The 20094-nt window shown below is 35.2% G+C and overlaps 1 protein-coding gene and 1 long non-coding RNA gene across 3 annotated transcripts; one reads left to right on the forward strand and one right to left on the reverse strand.

Moving 5' to 3' along the window:
* Positions 1-415: 415 nt before the first annotated feature.
* On the forward strand, positions 416-6828 carry LOC127879381 (uncharacterized). Its single transcript, XR_008049039.1, has 2 exons — positions 416-5217; positions 5338-6828. It is a non-coding gene; the product is annotated as an uncharacterized LOC127879381 (long non-coding RNA).
* Positions 6829-8592: 1764 nt separating this feature from the next.
* Positions 8593-13610, reverse strand: LOC127879357 (glutathione S-transferase 3-like). Of its 2 annotated transcripts, none has more exons than XM_052426136.1 (6): positions 13451-13610; positions 11907-12054; positions 11108-11212; positions 10020-10135; positions 9618-9725; positions 8593-9077 (listed from the first exon to the last, which is right to left on the reverse strand). In XM_052426136.1, exons 2-6 carry the CDS (start codon positions 12040-12042, stop codon positions 8910-8912), a joined length of 633 nt encoding a protein of 210 aa, XP_052282096.1. In that variant the 5' UTR covers positions 12043-12054; positions 13451-13610; the 3' UTR covers positions 8593-8909. The 2 variants fall into 2 exon arrangements, with proteins under 2 accessions (XP_052282096.1, XP_052282103.1); XM_052426143.1 differs by having other exon boundaries at positions 11907-12044; positions 13451-13602.
* Between the last annotated feature and the right edge of the window lie 6484 nt (positions 13611-20094).

The raw sequence follows: 20094 nt of genomic DNA on the forward strand, positions 1-20094 counted from the left end.
TCATCGTCAGATTTTAAAATCATTTGGCACATTTGTTCACCATCATTGGACGGTGTGTCGCGCGAAATAATTACGTCGATATCTCCAAGGTCAAGGTCACACTTTGAGTTCACAGGTCAAAAATGGCCATAAATGAGCTTGTCCTGGCCATAACTATGTCATTCATTGTGAGATTTTAAAATCATTTGGCACATTTGTTCACCATCATGGGACGGTGTGTCCCACGAAAGAATCACGTCAATATCTCCAATGTCAAGGTCGCCACGACTAAAAATAGATTTAAAAAAAAAAAAAAACTTACAAAGGGGGTTAATTTTTTTTGGTCATTTCAAAAGTTCAGTTTGAGTTTTCTCCCTTTATCATATTTTTTTTTCACAATGAAAACCTGGTTTTGTGACAATTTTGTCCCTTGTTTAACCTTTTTTACATTTTTTGAATACCTTACAAAAAGTTGTTTACTGCAATTTTTCTAGAACCCATGCATTATCTTTGATGCCAGTTCAGTGTTTTCATTCCAGTGTTTTGTGACTATGCCCTTTTATGTGAAATTGTCATAATACTTCATGTCATACATTCTTAAAAAAAAAATGTTATCATTCTGGGAGAATTTAAAGTTTGAATCAAATAATAATTGCAGGGATATTTCACCTTATATAAAAGAGGCCATGGGCTGATTAAAGGCCTCTTCCCATTGAAAACTTTCGTTAAAAGCATACAGTTTTGCCCTAAATGAAAACTAACACCACCTTTTTCATTCCCAAATTAGCTATTAAAATGATAATTCTTCCCCAAATCAATTAGCTAGGGCCTCTTTCTGACATAAAATGAAAATAAACACTAAATTGTTGATGGATTTTTATGTATATACATTTGACAAACAAGTAATTGAGAAAGTTATCTTTTTCTATCCTTTATCCAATTTTTAGCTCGGCTGTTTTCAGAGAAAACCCGAGGTATTGTCATAGCCAGCTCGTCATCCTACGTCCGCGTTGTGCTAAAACCTTTACATTATGTTAAGGTTTTGAACATTGGCTCTGAAATCAAAGTGCTTCAACCTACAACTTTGAAACTTCACATGTAGCTGCACCTTGATGCGTTCTACATGCCACACCCATTTTTGGGTCACTAGGTCAAAGGTCAAGGTCATTGTGACCTAAAAAAAATAAATTCTGACAAGCTTTCATTTATTAAAAACTGCACCCGCAGCCGAGCGTGGCACCCGTTATGCGGTGCTCTTGTTACATGTATGCTATGAAGTTGTTAATGGTACCCGTGAACAGCAACAAAGAGGTGAAAAATTATTTCAGTTTTATGAAATATGTTCAAAAATCATACTCATAAATTGATTGAATTTCATAATTCCATGCTGGTTCTTTATGATCTGTCTTAAGATCAGTTTGATTCATTCATCTTAGCTCAATGTACAAATAGTTGCTTTAATTGATGTAAATACACAATTGTGAACAACTTTTCATATTATCTTGCAGTTAAATCTGATGATACTGTTTCCTTCAATACAAATGAGTTGTTTTTGTGCATAGTAATATTAGTGAGTATATCTTAGAAGTATGTACATGTATTAGTTATTGGATTGTGATTAGGTCTAGAAAACAATACATGACAGTTGCATGTGATAGTGTTGTGATATTTGTATTTATAGCCCTCTGTCTTCTAAAAAATAATTATAGATCTACATAACTGTTAATTTTAATACTCTAATGCCATTATTTTCTAGCATATAGGTTAGCTTAGTTTGTAGAATGCTGGACTACAAATCAGAGAATGGCAAGTTCAATCCTGTGCCCTGCCACAAAACTGGTGTAAAGATTGGCCACATTATCCTTTCTACTGCCATTTCCCCGCTACCTCAGATTCAAGAGGTAGTTTTTCAGTTACTGGCATAAGTGTATGAATTTGTATAAAGCTGTCGATATAATTGAAAAAAACATTTGAAAGCCGCAAAGAAAATCAGATAAACTAAAAAAAACAAAAAACTAACATTTGCCAGTTTTTGTCTGAAACTATTTGATATTGTCAAGTCTTTGCAACCCCATGTAAAAAAACAATCATAGAAGTAAATGATCCTTAAATGAAGGACTTTGTCTGTTGTTTAGATAGTCTCATAGCTCCTTTATTTGGTATCCTTAAAAGAAATGTGGTGTCTGTTGTTAGTAGTTATTTCAGGTTTTTATGCCCCCGGTAGGGTGGCATATAGCAGTTAAACTGTTAGTCCGTTTGTCTGTCTGTCTGTCTGATTGTCTGTCTGTCTGTCTGTGTGTCCCTTCGAAAACTTTACATTGGCCATAATTTTTGCAATATTGAATATAGCAACTTGATATTTGGCATGCATGTTTATCTCATGAAGCTGCACATTTTGAGTGGTGAAAGGTCAAGGTCATCTCTCAAGGTCAAAAGTAAAAAAAATACAATCCAAGGGAAGTAATAAGCTTTAAAAGGGAGATAATTTCTAAACCTGCCAAATGATATATTGAAATTTTATTTCAAAGCGGCGCAATAGCGGGCATTGTGTTTCTGACGAACACATCTCTTGTTTAAATTGTATTTCCTTATCAAACACCTTTTATACGTTTCATAAACAGTCATTCCTGTAATGTAAAACTTTTACTACCTAGAGATTGTTCATCATAATCATTTTTTGGCAGCATATATTTTATTTGTCTTATATTTGGTACTAGGTTCAGGCTATGCATTAAGACAGCTACTAGTATCTTTTATTGTTACATGTCCAGAAACAAAATACCCTAACAAGCCTGAACAATCTCAATAAAGATTCAAATACTAGTTTAGTAATCAAAATTTTGCAGTGACATATACTGCTTTCTTAATATATAATAAATTTATAAATAATATTGAGTTGGATAACTTAAGAACAATATTCTATTATATTTTCACTTCTTTTAGACAAGTTCAAACTTGTTATCAGAACTTAAAAAAATGTTTTTTAGAAGTTGATTTGTAGATAATTTGTTATTGATATAGTTTTCTGGGGAGGCAACTTTCACGCGGGCTATTGACAATATTAACTATATACATGTTATTGCTTTACAGACCACACTGTACTGTAGTTGCACCCCATTGTTTTTGTGCAGGATGAAACTCCAACTTTGTTAAACACTTCATTTCTCAAGTCATTATGGAAAGTAGGAAAGGTGTAAGTTAGTCTGCATTAAAGAAACTTAATATAACTACTGGTACATTGTGTTTAATTGTGTTGATCTGACTTTAAGTTTGGACGAGACATAATGTTTGACAAGAAGCATGTTGGGCTTTTTAATGCATAAAATCAATTAAATTATGAAAAAACCTGTCTATTGCATAATATGGAAGATGTCTAGTCATGCGTTATAACAAAAACATGTATTTTTGAACTTCTTGTCACTGATAAACTATTGTATTATGGTAACATGCAAATAAAAAGTTTAATAATTTATCTGACCTAAACTAGCAGTATATCCTACACTTGATGTCAAAGTCACATGTTACAGTATTTTTAATTAATAATCACCGTAAAAGAAAGCAAAATGTATTCTATTACTTGGGTTTTTATTGAATGAACATTCTAAATTTAAAAAGCGCTGCTTTTGTTCCACACTATAATTTAATTGCCATATATACTATCACCCTTTAACGCTGAAAAGCGATTCCTTTCCAAGTTATAGCAGTTGATATTGCAGTTTGATATGGTAATTATTAACTATGAAGCAAAACAAAAGAGCAATTATGTGTAATACATCGTTTAGTTACAAAGTTTTAACAGATTATGAACTCCATTACATACCTCTACCCAACACTTAGAAACCCATACAACCAGACAATGTTTACATATTTCTTAAGTATTTAGTGCCATGTTATATTACCAAATTGTTGTGTTTGAAATATTATTAGATTTGAAGAATATAACTGTACTGTTGTATAACTTAGCATGTTATCGTCACTGTATTTTTGTAAACATATCTATGTATTTAAATATAGATTAAATTTGAATGCTTATAATTGAAACTTATTTACAATTACTAGTAAAATTGTTTGCATTATTTTTAGCTCACCTGTCACGAAGTGACATGGTGAGGTTATGTGATCGTGTGATGTCCGGGGTCGGTATGTGTGTGCATGTGTCCGTCAACATTTTCTTTGTGTAAACAGTAGAGGTCACAGTTTTCATCCAATCTTTATGAAATTTGGTCAGAATGTTTATCTTCATGAAATCTGGGTTGGTATTGTATTTGGGTCACCTGTGGTCAAAAACTAGGTCACTAGGTCAAATAATAGAAAAACCTTGTGTAGGCAATAGAGGTCACAGTTTTTCATCTAATCTTTATGAAATTTGGTCAGAATGTTTATCTTGATGAAATCTGGGTTGGGATTGTATTTGGTTAGTCAGGTGAGCGATTCAGGGCCATCATGGCCCTCTTGTTTTGTTTTAACCTGATAACTTGCACATAATCAATAAGGTCTATTGTTTTTTCGTAGCATTGTAAAAATCATCTTCGCTTCATGCATTGGTATCAATCGTAAATCATGTAATTACTATTTTGTATAATCTATATAACTATACATTTGTTTTCCATTTGTGTAATGTTCCATACTCTATGTAAATAATATAATTTTACAGTTATTTTGTGTGTACGTTTATAATATTTTCGTTTCTTTTATTAATTCTCCGTTGCAAAGCTGATGGGGTTATTATAGGAATGCCTTTATTCCGTCTGCCCTTAACATTGTTAAGGTCATTAAGAAGATGTTCAGTAGGTATGAGCCAGGAACGCTTGCCCAATGTCAATGTGATAGTGTAAGGTCTAAAATGTGCACCTCTGTTTTCGTGTCCAATCCACATCTCCTATTCCATAAAAGGATTTTCAGACAACTTTGCTACAGTGTTTAGGTCGTTGAGGTGCCAGAGATGTGCAAAACGCATAAATCGGTCATGCCCGCTCAAGGTTTATGTCCACTTTGAGTCTCCATTTCTGCTCCATATCTGCTATGCCCTCTGGAGAATTTTTAATGGAACCCTGCCTAAATGTTAACGTTATTTAGACAATGGTCAGATGGCATGAGTTTGTCATGCCGGTTCAAAGTCAATGGTTAGGTTTTTAAGACAATGGTCAGATGGCATGAGTTTGTCATGCCGGTTCCAGGTCAAGGGTTAGATTATTTAGACAATGGTCAGATGGCATGAGTTTGTCATGCCGGTTCGAGGTAAAGAGTTAAATTATTTTTTAGACAACGGTCAGATGGCATGAGTTTGTCATGCCGGTTCCAGGGGTTAGATTATTTAGACAATGGTCAGATGGCATGAGTTTGTCATGCCAGTTCAAGGTCAAGGGTTAGGTTATTTAGAAAATGGTCAGATGGCATGAGTTTGTCATGCCGGTTCAAGGTCAAGGGTTAGGTTATTTAGAAAATGGTCAGATGGCATGAGTTTGTCATGCCGATTTAAGGTCAAGGGTTAGGTAATTTAGACAATGGTCAGATGGCATGAGTTTGTCATGCCGGTTTCAGGTCAAGGGTTAGGTTATTTAGAAAATGGTCAGATGGCATGAGTTTGTCATGCCGGTTTCAGGTCAAGGGTTAGGTTATTTAGAAAATGGTCAGATGGCATGAGTTTGTCATGCCAGTTCAAGGTCAAGGGTTAGGTTACTTTGACAATGATCAGATGGCATGAGTTTGTCATGCAGGGTCAAGGTTTAGGTTATTTTGACAATTGTCAGATGGCGTGAGTTTGTCATGCCGGTTCAAGGTCCAGATCAAGATTTGTGAGAAAGGTTTTTAGCTACCATTTTTTGCTGCATATACAATTTAATATTGGTGGGTTTTCATGAATTTTGGTCACAATGTTAAGCTTATTTATCAAATGTGTAAAAGGCATTACGAAATAACACTTGCTCAACGTCAAGAAGATGTCCAGCAGTCACCAGTCGATAACACTGGCCCAAACTCAATGTCACCACCATTTAATCTCTTCGAGGGATAAAGCTGTCTCTTGGACTGTAGTATTTTGTTGTGTATTTTTCATGTAGCCACACACTTTTGTATTATAAATAAAAACACATTTTGTAAAACTTCTTTTTGTCTTCAACCCCGACTTCTTTAAACGATTTATGTTGGTAACTGACTTTTTAACTAAATATACATTATTGTATGGTACACTTTTGTTTTTACAATGGCCCTTGTTTCTGAGCAAAATGGACGAAAAAGACACTGAAAGTAGACAAAATCACTGGCTACAGCATATACATTGCATTTAAAATGCAAAGTACGTCTGTGAATCCGCCAATGCTCATGGGTTTATGCTGTTAAGTTAACTTAGATAATTTTTGGTAAACTGTGCATGCTATTTATTAAGCTGTGTTTGCTATTTGTTCAACTAAGAGAGCCCATGTGTGTGGAATTTAGTAATTGACCATTAGATGTTCATTGGTAACACAGGGTGTTTTCAATTATATTTTAAAATTGAACTTTTACATTTTTATTTTTTCAGTCTGAACTTTTTTATTTATTACGAGCTTTTTTTTTAAATAGCAAATTTTGAAACAACTATATAATATACAATTTTAATTTTCAACCAGTTCCCATTTGTTCACATTCATGTAGAAAAATAATGGTAAAACAAAGTTGATCCTGCGTTCATGTTAATGCTCACTGTTTAAATTTCATAATCTTTTTTCTTGGTAACAATTTTCCAATGTTTCAATTAAATTAAATTTATTTCAAACATCTGTCTTTCGACAATCGATGAGACCAAATTTATACATATCACTTTATGTTTTGCGTAACATTTATACTTCATCACAATAAAGCTCAAATGTTGCAGTCTGTTCGTTTTGCATCAATACATGGGTTGATATTTCCAGTTGTCCACTACAACAAACAATAATGCGATTGCACGCGGATACTTCTATGAAGGCTTGACCCATTTATGCCTAGTGGACTATCCCATCCTCCTAAATTGAAGCAATTTATTTCCAAAATTAGGGATGTCTAGTATATTTATTTCTATATTTAGAATATTTCTTAGAGAAATTCCTTTAAGCAAACAGCGCAGACCCTGATGAGACGCCGCATCATGCGGCGTCTCATCTGGCTCTACGCTGTTTGCCAAGGCCTTTTTTCTAGACGCTAGGCATAAATGGGTAAACTAGAGCTTGTCAAAGTAGTGACGAAAAACGCCGACGGAATATGCCTTGTTGTGTTTAAAAATTGTAGTGTTCGGAACGAATCGGGAAATAATATTCGAAAATCGTTTCTCCTCATTCGCATATTCGATATTGTAAACTGTAATATCAATATGTCCGAACTTTTAAACTTTGGTGTCTTTGCAGTCACAAAAAATCATTATGCAACTTTAAATAAGTGGGATAAAGCAATCATTATTTCAAAGCAAGAATTTTGTTTCCATTAGATATATATAAATCGTTTGATTTCCGGTTTATACAGTTAAATAGTAAGCACACGCCTTTTTCAGCCCAACACGGGAAAATGACGTTTTCTATTTTAGCGGGACACCTAGCTTGTTGTTTTGTAAATTTCATTTATTGACATTAACAGGCTAACCAATGAAGTTCTTATTTCGAAATGACCTGCACGTGTTCTTCGATTAAATCATCTGTTCTTCAAAAAGCACGCGACGTATTTTCAAACCCTTCGCAAACACGTCATCTGCGCAAAAAGCATGAACAGGAAGGGCGAATTGATCGCCTGAGTAAATTTTTAGCTATTAGATCTGTAGAATCGTATGAAAATGCGTAGCGCATTACAACACAAATATGTATTTAGAGTTTGATTGATGTTGATTTAATATGTCCGTTTTTCTAAAGAAACTTAACATTTTAAATGAATGAAATAGGTCAGGGATGTTATTCTAAACCTTTCTTATACAATATTTATCGACCAATTGATACAATTTGTAGGATTTAATGATAATTGTTGAATCATGGGATAGCCTACGGTGTGAAGAAACTTTATAAACATCTTATAATGCTGTTGTCCTTAAACAAATATTGCGAAATACCTTAACATCGATTTTTTTTTTAAAACTATGCAATCAGAAAGTTTCTTATAGTTTTCTTATCATTAGCTTAGATAATTATTTGTCTTAGATAGATTTTTCACAGAGCTTTCCAGGGATAAGAACTATTACATAGTATTTGTAGTAGGCACGTATAAGTGTAGGTTCAGCTTTTGGTTACTTGATATTTGAATGTTTTTAATCTAAATTATTAGAAAATTATCAACTTTTAAGACTGTTAAAGCTGTCTAACATTTAACGAAGCGAATTATTTCTCAGATATTTTACTATACATGGCGAAAAACTAAACATTATGTAGAATATAAATTATTTCCTTTTAAAACAATCGAATGTTCGTCCCATCCCGAGAAAAAAATACACAATATACTAGACATTCTACACATGTTTTGCGTCGGATAAAACATCGCACATTCTCAATTGGAAGTTTGATGATTTCGGGAGTTCTTCTTAAAACTATTTTGTTTTCGGACATAAGTCTATATGATGATACAACCCATTGACGTACCGGTTCGATTATTTGAATTATTGTGCAAGGAATAACCATGAACCGTACACAAATTTATGCATGTTTTTCTTTTTACACGAAATTTCTACGACAATGTTAATATATAATATAAATACGAACGAAACGTGAATAATTCCTGCTTAGGAAAATACACATGTCGAGACATGTTCAACATAAACTGCACAACCAAATGTACACCAAAACACGTATTCGAATTATTGTGCGATAAACGTGGCAAGAAACGCTAATCAACATAATCAACTACCATTTAATTGATGCAACGCAAGGCGTCCAAGTGTTCGATTGATGCACGTCGTTCTATAAATAATTTACACTGTGTTTAAGTGTCTTTAAGGTTTACACCTCGGTTTTCGGACGTTTTTGAAGCCACTCAGCAATGCGCGTGTTTTTCTTGACGTTTTCGTGGTGTTTTAGTAATTCTGGGTACGGTTGCCATAACGACTGTTGACCCATTTCTATGATGCTGTCTACCATATTGAACACCGCTAGGTCCGCAAGCGTCAGCTGAAGAAGGGAGACAACCGTTGTAGTATAACTGATTGCAGTGAACAATATCACATACGGAAATGATAACCTTATTTTGGCTTTTGTTAAATGCATAAAGAATCTTTTCAACCGTGACGTGGTGTCAACATTTATTGTTATGTTAGAAAGGAAGAAATAAACATACAGTGAACAAATGTTAACTTGCTATTGAACATTTCGGTCCATTTCACCGAATAAGCAGAACTGTCGGTCACTGATCTACCCTAATTTCTTTGGATTGGGCGCACTCACAACTTATGTCAACATAAATGTGCTGTTTTGTCATATCTACCACAATATGCATCATATAAAAAACAATTGAATAATAATTGTTTTTCATAATTTTATAATTGTTATCCCAATAATTTCAACTACAGTCTTTAAGCTCCTGACAAGCCAAAAGTGGTGGATGTTATTACGCGTTGCGTTTGAAATGTCAGGATAACTAGGGACTGCTTTCCGAGCCATCTACAAAAGTGATTATAGAGTGTAGCCGTTTTGCAAGAGGTTACATCTCACCTTGCCGCTGACAATGTATCCGTTCTCACCGTACTCGCGCTTCCGCCGTTCAAAATAGCTGTAGAATGTGGGGAGGACATCGCTGACTAGATTTGTCGCGAGCTCGCGCTGTTTATGAAACAAAAATCCAAATGCACATACAATTCATATGAAGTATATGTATACAAACAAAAATAGCGCGTTTGGAGTTTCAACACACATGAAAGAATTTGCTTTTTTGAAACACATTTTAAATATATATTTTTTATCATGTTTTTTTGTACTTAATAACTTCCGTTTTGATAAGATTGAGCATTGATGTCAATTTCATGTATGATGAAGAAACAGATAAGCTTTAAAATATTTTGGCAACTGGAGTCAGTTTTTTAGTTTCGAACATTCGGTTACGGAATGGTATCCTACTTTTGTATTGTCGTCTGCACAAAGGTGTATCTGCACGAAGACCTTCCTGACGTCACCGACCGTGTCGAACACCTCGTCCACCAACAGACTCTCCTCCTCGCTGTCGCCATTGAGACCTATAGGGGAAAACACGTGTGACGTCAGTATTCTGCATTTAGGTATGAGTTTGCGTCTTACCGTCAACTAAAAAGGTCGTCTCCGGTCTCCTAAACCAAAAACAAGATTAAATCTCAATTACCGTAATAACTCTAAGTTTTCGAACACTCTAAATTTTCGGACACCCCCTTTTTGGCCAAAATAATAATTTGTCGTGACTCACAATTTTTGGACAAACGAGTTTTTGTCAATAACTTATGATTCTCAATTTTCGGACAGTATATTTTACAGCGCTATTTTACCAGATTTCTTCTCTGTTTTCGCTAATCAGGTGTCACCTCCATCATGCGTTTCAATGACCGGATCAGGTACCAATACAAACCTATTGTATAGGTCACTGACCGGATTAAGGTCATAAAACATGGCAGGTGAAAGCCATAGGGCAATAGACCATATTAATTACGTACCGGTAATTCGGTAAATAACCATGTATAAGGGAAATAATAAATGGTTTCACCACCGAGAGATAACTGTGACAAATAATAAACGCGTCAGAACGTAATGCTGCCCTATTAATATACGAGGGGTGTTCCAGAACTTCGTGGGTTTTCGCTATAACTTTCATTCGGTAACATAAATGGATAGACAAATTGCATGATAAGAATATTACGTAAAACTTTAAAGTTTTGTGAAACTCTAGGATTCGCGAACGGTTTTTATTTATAGGTATGGACACTAAACAAAATGAATGTGTGTGTTGTATGCGTAAATGATACAAATGTATTTTATTTATCAAACGAAAACGAAGAAAATGCCGACATTTATTTAATGCACTGACTGTCTGTTTAACTGTTCTTGTTATGCCCATATGCCTTTTGATATCTTGAAATAAAAATCTTCGTTTAATTCTTACTTTGTTTATTACAACTTGAGACAAGTATGATTATTAAGCATAGTTATCAAATATGTAATAGAAAAGCATCTTTAAATACCAAATTTTCTGGCTAAGTATCTTGCAATTGCTCCAGACTGGCAATACGTCACTTCCGTTTCGCCATTGTTCACGTGTAGCACCGGAAGATTCTTCATAGGCATTTCTGGAACGACAGTGGAAACCTAATAACAGCTTTTGATAGATAGGGTTTCTTCCTTTTATCTGCACAAACTATCATTGTTGTATGTTTTGTCGAGATATGTGATTTTTATTTATTTCAAACCCAAGCACACACAAATTAAGTCGTATACTCAATTTATATCGAAATCTGACGTTCTAATTACTTGTAAACGATCAATTTCACAGTAAAATAGTAACAGTTCATATCTCCAATATTCGTAAATGAAACTAGTTTAAAGAGCATGAAGTAGGATACATTAAAATATAAGAGCACAAACTAGGTTCGTACTTTATAACATTGTACACACCAACTGGTATCAAGTTTGTACTGCATTCTTCATTCCACAAGCAGTTTAAGTGAATAAGTATTAAGTATTAAGTGAATAAATACAAAAACGTTAAAAGAGAGATCATATTTTGATTTATTGCTGATTGCATTATAAATATTTTAAATACGATTACCCGGTAAGTTGATCTTTTATAAGTATATACATATGTATATTAAAGTTATATATTCGTTGACTTCACTTACAGTATGGACTCATCTATAATAGACGCAATCATTAATGCCTAGTTTATAACGCGTTAGTTGTTATTTTCATGTTCCTGTTTGTTTTATACGCACATGACAGCTATGTGCCGCGCTTTTCTGTTTGTTTCTGAGCAGAAAAGCATACCTGATTTCCGGTCCTTCCACTGCTCTGAGGTCAGACGCTCGTCCGTGAACTCCTGTCCTCCGGCCACAAAGGTCAACCTCACAATCTCCCCGCCCCCGCGCTTGTTAAAGTAGGTCAGGCGGTATTTTATGTCCATCGCTGCTAAAAACTATAATATTCAGAATTCTATAAAAAAATAAAATCCCGTGTTTTTAGGCGTTCTACAATATATATCGAACTCAAATTAAAATTCCGTGTTTACAGATTATCCACTATACAAAGCGTACGACGGTACTGTTACTTCTCCTATATTTATGTAAAAAAGTTTAAACGAATTTTAAGAATTTACTACAGTTGTTTTCTTCGCTTTGTGAATACGGGCTCGATACGTTTACTAATTTATTTGTATAAACGCAGATCGGCTATCATGTTTACGTCTTTCAACTCGTGTTTACGTCTCCCGATTTCGTGGTAAGGAAATAAATCAACGCAAAATTTCCTCATACACCGATGAAACGGTGAGAATACTATTCCATTCATTATTACATGTATATCACATACTTGATAAAGTACGGCGACCGCGCTTAATGTATGCGTTTAAAGAATTGTCCCAGATTAGCCTGTGCAGTCCCAGATTAGCCTGTGCAGTCCGCACACGCTTATCAGGGATAACACTTTCCGCTTTTATTAAAGTTTTCATTCAAAGAAAGTCTCTTCTAAATGAAAATCCAGAATGGGCGGTAAGTGTCGTCCCAGATTAGCCTTATTATAAACCATTTTTAGACACAACTTTATTAGTTTAAAAAGATAATCTATGAAAACCTATTTTAATGGTATCACACTACGTCCAGGTCAGATACCGATAGACTCAGTTCATATCAACACTACACTCATTTACAAATGTATGTAAATTGTTTATTAGAATAGGGAAATCGAAATAAAGTTTTTCATTCAAATACTAAATATTTTACAGTACTAAAATTCCGCTCCAAAGAATATCGACATTTTATATCGATTGATTCATAGATACGGTATATGGATATAAGGACGGACACCCGGCATCTTCAGACGGCCAGTTTATTGCCACAATCATGTACCATAATCACAATGTTATACGCTACCATTCAACGAACCATACAATACAACTCGGGACATTACGATACGAAACAATGCGATGAGATTAAATTAGTCGTGTTCTGAGAAAACTGGGCAAAATGCATGTGCGTAAAGTGTCGTCCCAGATTAGCCTGTGCAGTCCGCACAGGCTAATCAGGGACGCCACTTTCCGCTTTAATGGTATTTTTCGTTTAAAGGAAGTCCCTCTTTACCGAAAATCTAGTTTAAACTGAAAGTGTCGTCCCTGATTAGCCTGTGCGGACTGCACAGGCTAATATGGGACGACACTTTACGCACATGCATTATGCCCCGTTTTCTCAGAACAAGACACAAATAGTTTTCTAAACGATGCATCACTTAGATAAAATACAACAGGGTAACGAAACAATCCGACGCGTTTCTGTAAAATAATACAACTGTAAACAAATAAAATATAAACATGCACTTACATTTTCCTTCGTCTAATGAAGTCAAGATGCAGTTGTGTTTTACTTGTGGTAACTTAAGCACTATTTATTAATACAACGCAGGTGTTAAACCCACTCGGGTTATGCGCATTTCTATTAAAAGATCGGTTATCTTAAAACGGATACGGGTTTATTTGAAGGAGCGCACGATAGTACGTAAATAGCGTTGAAATAAAAACGAAATGTATGTGTTGTCAGTCAATAACAATGCAATTGAATATACAGGCTTTATCGACGAGTAAGTGTCGCATGACATTTCACCAGGATATGATCTTTTTTAATGAATACTGTTCGATTCGTCTTACGACACACCAGAGGCGATGCGCTATAAAGAAGACGTACCAATATAATTATATGTAAGACGTCCCCGGATCGATATGGTTTCAAATGTTAAATTGTTAACAGCTGCGACAAGTATAGCATTGAAAGTTTGAGCAAACAAAAACCTCAGAAAGTTAAGGTGCTGTTACCATTCTATGGAACTGATACTTCTCCTTTTTTCGATTTCTAGAAGGGCTCTGGTCGACATTTTTTATATACGCTCTATACAGGTTTATATTGTTAAGCCCTATACGTAATAGTTTATCTAAAGTGGCGTCATAAACGGTGGGTTTATTAGAATAAGTAACATATTTAATGATTTTTGTCCTTAAATAAAAATAAAAGAATGACAATATTTATTTTCGATGATCAAAAGTGAATAAAAATCTACCAAAACGTATCTGTCCCATGTATGTGGCTTCTGCATATAGTGCAAACGAAGACAATTTGTATCTGGTTGGCAAGTTAAACATATGTTTGATTTTGAACCAGTGTTATTGTTTATACGATTTGTGATTATTATGTAATTGTTAATTTCCGCGGAGGGGCGGGGGGCATTTAACGCCGCTTTAAGTTTGCTTGTCCTCAACTGATAGGTTCGACTTACAATGACGAATGGATAATGCAAAAAAAATGACGGACAGGATTTATATTTTTTCAATCAGGATACTGTTGGTTGTCAAACGTGCTAGTTTTAAACCATTTAATGAGAGAACTCATGTAAAGATATGTTTAAATACATATAAGACAAATGTTTACATGTGCAAAGGTTGAATCATATAAAACTGTTAGTTAATTAACTCGTGCGTTGGGCAGGTTTACAGAAAATTGAGATAAACGTTTGTTAAACGTGATTAATTCCACATTTAGCGTCATTTTCTTGAATTATTATGCCACAACGCTAGAAAAACTTGCAAATGGCGTACGGTATATATCATTAAAACAAATGGAAGGATGTGTTTAATATACCGATACTTAATAAAACAGGCATGTGTCATCAACATTAATAACAAAAAACAGACATTTATAACATACATTAAACACCGAACGATTTTTACACATCGAACGCATTTGTGTGAAAGGAGTGTCAACTGTAGGGTTGGATAGAGTCCCACCATAAGTGAATACTGCCTCCAGGGCATTGACATCAGCGCGACAGTGAGTGTATTTTTAAGTGTATGAGTTCCGCGCCGGGGGCTGCATTATGTGAGGACTCGGTGTCTGTCCCAACACTCCTACATATTTAACTATATGTCTCACGAAAGTTTGAACGAATTTTTAATAATGACATAAATATCCAGCTACTTGTGTTTTACTTAAAGATATTTTCGATTTCGGCATTGGTCTTGTGCTGTGGGATAAAACCGAAGGAAACCAGAACTATCCGGTATGGTGACCGCAAACCAAATTCACATGATTCCTAAAACGGGGATTTTACCCGTGTCGCCTACGTGAGAAATAATGAACGGATATGGGTTTCTAAAGGAAAATGCAATTCGTGGTAAAAAGTCGCTGGGCTATGCGCAAGTTTACAACTATGCGATATATTAATAGTGTTTTGTTAACGAAAATAAAGACTTAAACTACACGTATATGTGCTATCATTAAGAGGTGCTGGAAGTTTTATATTGGCAGTTAAAAGCAGTCAGTAAATAAAATGGTTTCCTAAAAATAAAATAAAAATCTGTAATTTTGGAAAAAGAACACACTGGATTAGAAATGTTTATATTTGAAATGTTAATTTAAAATTACACTAAAAGTCTCCAAGTATTTAATGTTGTTGTTTTTTTAGAACGAATGCTTCTTTTCATTAATATCAAACTAGTTGTGTCGATAAACGAAACCGAGAATAGCCGATGCAAGCAAAAAAATTGTGTTCTAATAAAATGACTATTTTAAAGAAGAAAACTCTTAGGTATTTGATAAAAGTTATTACTTCTAGTTATTCATTGTAAATGAATATATAACATTCTTATAAAAAATTAAAACGTACGCTGCCCAGGTGATAACATTGCTGGCATTCACGTGTTTCAGGAACTATCGTCATAAAGCATGGTTTGCTGCGCTTTTAAAGCGGTTGCGAAAAGAATTCGGTTCTCAGCTCATTATATACAAATAGCTCGAGTTCGTGAATAGAGGATAGTATTTTATATCTGTGTTTATGTAGTCCATGATGTCATTTACGAAAATTATGAACAGTAGTTAGGAACTAAATAGTCCCTGTTTCACACGCTGTTGAAGAATGTAGTCAGACTAGTTTCAAATAAATGAGTCGCGTTCTGAGAAAACTGGGCACAATGCATGTGCAAAAAGTGTCGTCCCAGATTATCCTGTGCAGTTCGCACAGGCTAATCAGGGACGACACTTTCCGCCTTAATTGGATTTTTGCTAAGAGGAGACTTCATTAAAACGAAAAATGTCATAAAAGCGGAAAGTATCGTCTCTGATTAGCCTGTGCGGACTGCACGGGCTAATCTGGGACGACACTTTACGCACATGCATTATGGCCAGTTGTCTCAGAACACGACTCAACTTAACTTACTGTTTTAACTACGTTAGGTATTGCCTGTAAGGAATCTATCATTATTGAACAACGTTAGGTATTGCCTGTAAGGAATCTATCATTATTGAACTCACCTTTTCTGACATTTCTTGTCCATATGAATCATAATGTGTGATTGATCGTGTCACTACACTATTGTTAATCAATAAACAATCAAATACATTAAGTTTTTCATAGTTTATATTTAGTCAAGAGTATCTTAGCAGTTAATTTAGCGTACAATAAAGTGATGGTTTAGATCTGCCAAGAAGTAAAGCTGTATCATTTAAAATACTGAGATATTTGATCTATGTCTTAAGTTTTTAGTTTAAACCTATTCATTTGAGCTCGATTGCATCGAAAGCCTCAGGCATATTGAAACGCTCTCCTCGAGTCCGTTTCCTGGGCCTTAAACAAGTTCTTGGTGTCATTTGGAGGAGATCTAAAGAACGGTCCCACACTGGGGATCGAACCCGTGATCTCCCGGTCGCTAGGCGGACACTATAACCATGACACTACGGCGACCTATGGTGTCTTTGATTATTATACCTTTTTTTTCACTTTTCCTTATTTTAATCCTCGCATTTCGACACATATAAGAACAGCAAATACCTTTTAAGATATTCGGCGCAAATCCTGACTTTGACATAAAGTTAAAAAATATTCGTTTTTATATAATTAAATTGAAAATAACGGGTTGCTATTTTTTTTCAATTGCTATTCGCCTATCTACCGCATGAAACATGTGTTATTAAGTGCACGTATATTTAAACCACACAATAGTGTTCGTACGTGAACAAATATACTACGGGAGATTACATCAATGTGTCCTCGCATTGCTTATTATTAGACCTATTCTTCGCCTTCGAAATATATGGTATTTTAATATGTGATTAACACAGTTTTCTTTCAAAACATTCAAATAACACTTTGCGTGCGTGCGTGCGAGCGTGCGTGCGTGCGTGCGTGCGTGTGTGTGTATTATTGAATTAATGAACTCAATTCATTTCATTGACTTTATTCATGTCATTGACCTAACAATTATTTATATATATACTCTAGTTATGTTACTTATCTTTGTAAATAATCTAATGGCTGTATTGAGTTGCTTCATTTTGATCTCTTGTATGTGTATATACTCGATTGTATTTAATTGTTTATAATCTGTATTATATCTTTTGCTCATAATGAATAGAGGAAAATAAAAGTCTATCTAGAGGCGCGTCATTTGTCTTATGGCGTTTCGACCAGCATAGATCAAGCCCAGTCTGCGCACGTGTGTAGTCTGGTTAGAAGCTGCGATGTCCGCAATAATATCGCACAAAGTGTCGTGGCTTCATTAAATAAATCCTGACCAGACTGTGAGATGTGCAGGCTGGACTATAGCTACGCTGGCCGCATATGGAATAAAACCCATTTTCGCATGACGCGGGACTTAACTTAACTTGCTTCTTGTAAATCGAACATTTAAGCAGATTACGTTTCGGTAGACTATTGTGTTATTTATAGCAAACTTTTGGTAGCCTATCCTTGCTTTAAAGAACGATTTCCAGACGGGCTGAACTAGAAGGACAAACATTTGTGGTCTGATAATTAAACGATTTCCGTTTTATCATTACATTATAGTACAGTAGACTCTGCCAATACCGGACTCTCTGAATACCGGAACTCTCCCGATTCCGGACGGTCGGGCCAGTCCCGTATTTTCTCCTTCTATTTCTTTGTTAAAAAATGTTGAATAAACCGAACTCTCTGAAAACCGGAAACCGGACGGGTATCTCCGTAAATTTGGTCATTTTCAACGTAAAATACATTGAGTATACCGGACGGTCTAAATTCTCAAGATGCCCGAGGCGTGAAAATAACAATACCTAGTCAGCACAGCGAGTGCGGTGTCACACATTTTGCTCGCGCAATTATCGATAATCGGATTAAACATAACATAAAGGTGTCAAGTCGTTACCGCGCTATGGGAGTCCGATTAAGTAATGTAAAACAAACTGTAAATGTCTATAATAGACTCGCGGTAACACCAAAAAGTGATTGACTCGATCGTTTTATTAATTATTTATTATCGCCTATGATAAACAATTTAATAAAAAAATTAATGCATGCCGTTGCGACGATCACTTTCTTGTGTTCTTCTCGGTTATTTTAAAATATCTTATAGCCATGTTTTTAACATAAAGGAGAAATGTGCTTTCAAGCAAAGCGTGATCTTGGACTTTTTCGTGAAATCGTAAACTTCAAGAATTAGTAGGTTTTGAGATTATGAATATCTTAAAATATCTTAAAAAATAATTATGACGCTGTTGTTTGCTTGTGTGTATGTTTAATGATAATAAATCGTGTATCTACAACACTCTTATTTGTGTCGTCACTCGCCTATATGACAAATGCCACTTACGTACATGTATAAAGCACCACGCTCACTTTGGGATTAATAAAAACAAGTCGGTATGGAATACTTTTTGCTTTTAATCGATTAAAAACACATTTTTTAAGAATGCAATTAACATCTTCAGTACCTGCGTACAGTTATCACATGGTACATGTAAATGTATATGGTTTGTTTTATTTTTATGTGATTCTGTACACAATGCATACCATGTATATTTCGGCAATATGCAAACTCTTGGTAAACCGGAACTCTCTGAAAACCGGACGATCAGGCCGGTCCCGAGACCGTCCGGTTTACAGAGAGTCTACTGTATGTGTATTTCGGTGTATCGATAGTCAATTATGTCCTCCCCGGACAATTTAGTAACCGAGTACGGGCCATGAAATTCTGCGATAGGGATTTTTACGCGTTACTGAAACTGGGCCAAAATGTGTTTTGTTTGTGTCGTATGAACATGCAGAGAGAAGTCTGGTGTTTCTTACACTGAACAATACTACATCCTTTACGCTGTACACAGACGCAATGATGTGGCCAACGTTCTGGGGGATTTCTCTTTAATCAGCCAATGAAATATTCGAATGTATTTAATCGGGTCTGCTGGCGTAATGTAAAGGTTATTTAATGTGAAAAGCTGGGTGAAACAGCTACGCCGAAAAAACATGGACACACATACCATGCAGAGCCAAAATGGGAAATGTGTGCATAAGGATGTTTATGTCGAAAAATTCTTCCCGATGGATAATGCATATATAAGGTTGAAAATGGCGCCCAAATGTTGCTGCTGTTGCGTGTTTTGCAAAGAGAAGAACGCTTTAATGTGACTAACTAAATCCCATATGTATGGTTATCGGCGCAAAGGCACGCAACGTGAGGCATTCTCTGACCGTCTTGACATTGTCTACAACATGTTGAATAGTTATGGCTGGAACCGTTATTAACTGTAACATAGCATGAATTTACATGTACACAGACATGAATTTACTTCAGGTTGTCCGCCGATTTTTAGTTGTTCGCTTGCGAACAACGAAAGTTAGTATTTTGCGTTACAAGTCGGTCTGCTATTAACCACGCTAAGAACGATAACCACCGCATCAGCATAATCTGAGGCTATTATTAGATGCGGAAAAATAACAATTTTGCTGAATAACAAGTAAAGTGGGATGTTTCGTAACCTCGTTCATAGTGCTTGCTTCTATAGAGGGGTTAAATTTGATATTTCTGGGAAACGTTCTTTTGTTCTCAACAGATAGCGGCGATCTTTTGTATTTACCGGTGCTAACAACGCAACGGTAAAAGGTAATATTCACAGTTCTCAATTTATAAAACGTTGAACAAGAGTTCACCAATTACTACAGGTATACT

This window comes from Dreissena polymorpha, chromosome 1 (assembly GCF_020536995.1).
Source record: "Dreissena polymorpha isolate Duluth1 chromosome 1, UMN_Dpol_1.0, whole genome shotgun sequence".
NCBI classification, from domain to species: Eukaryota; Metazoa; Mollusca; class Bivalvia; order Myida; family Dreissenidae; genus Dreissena; species Dreissena polymorpha.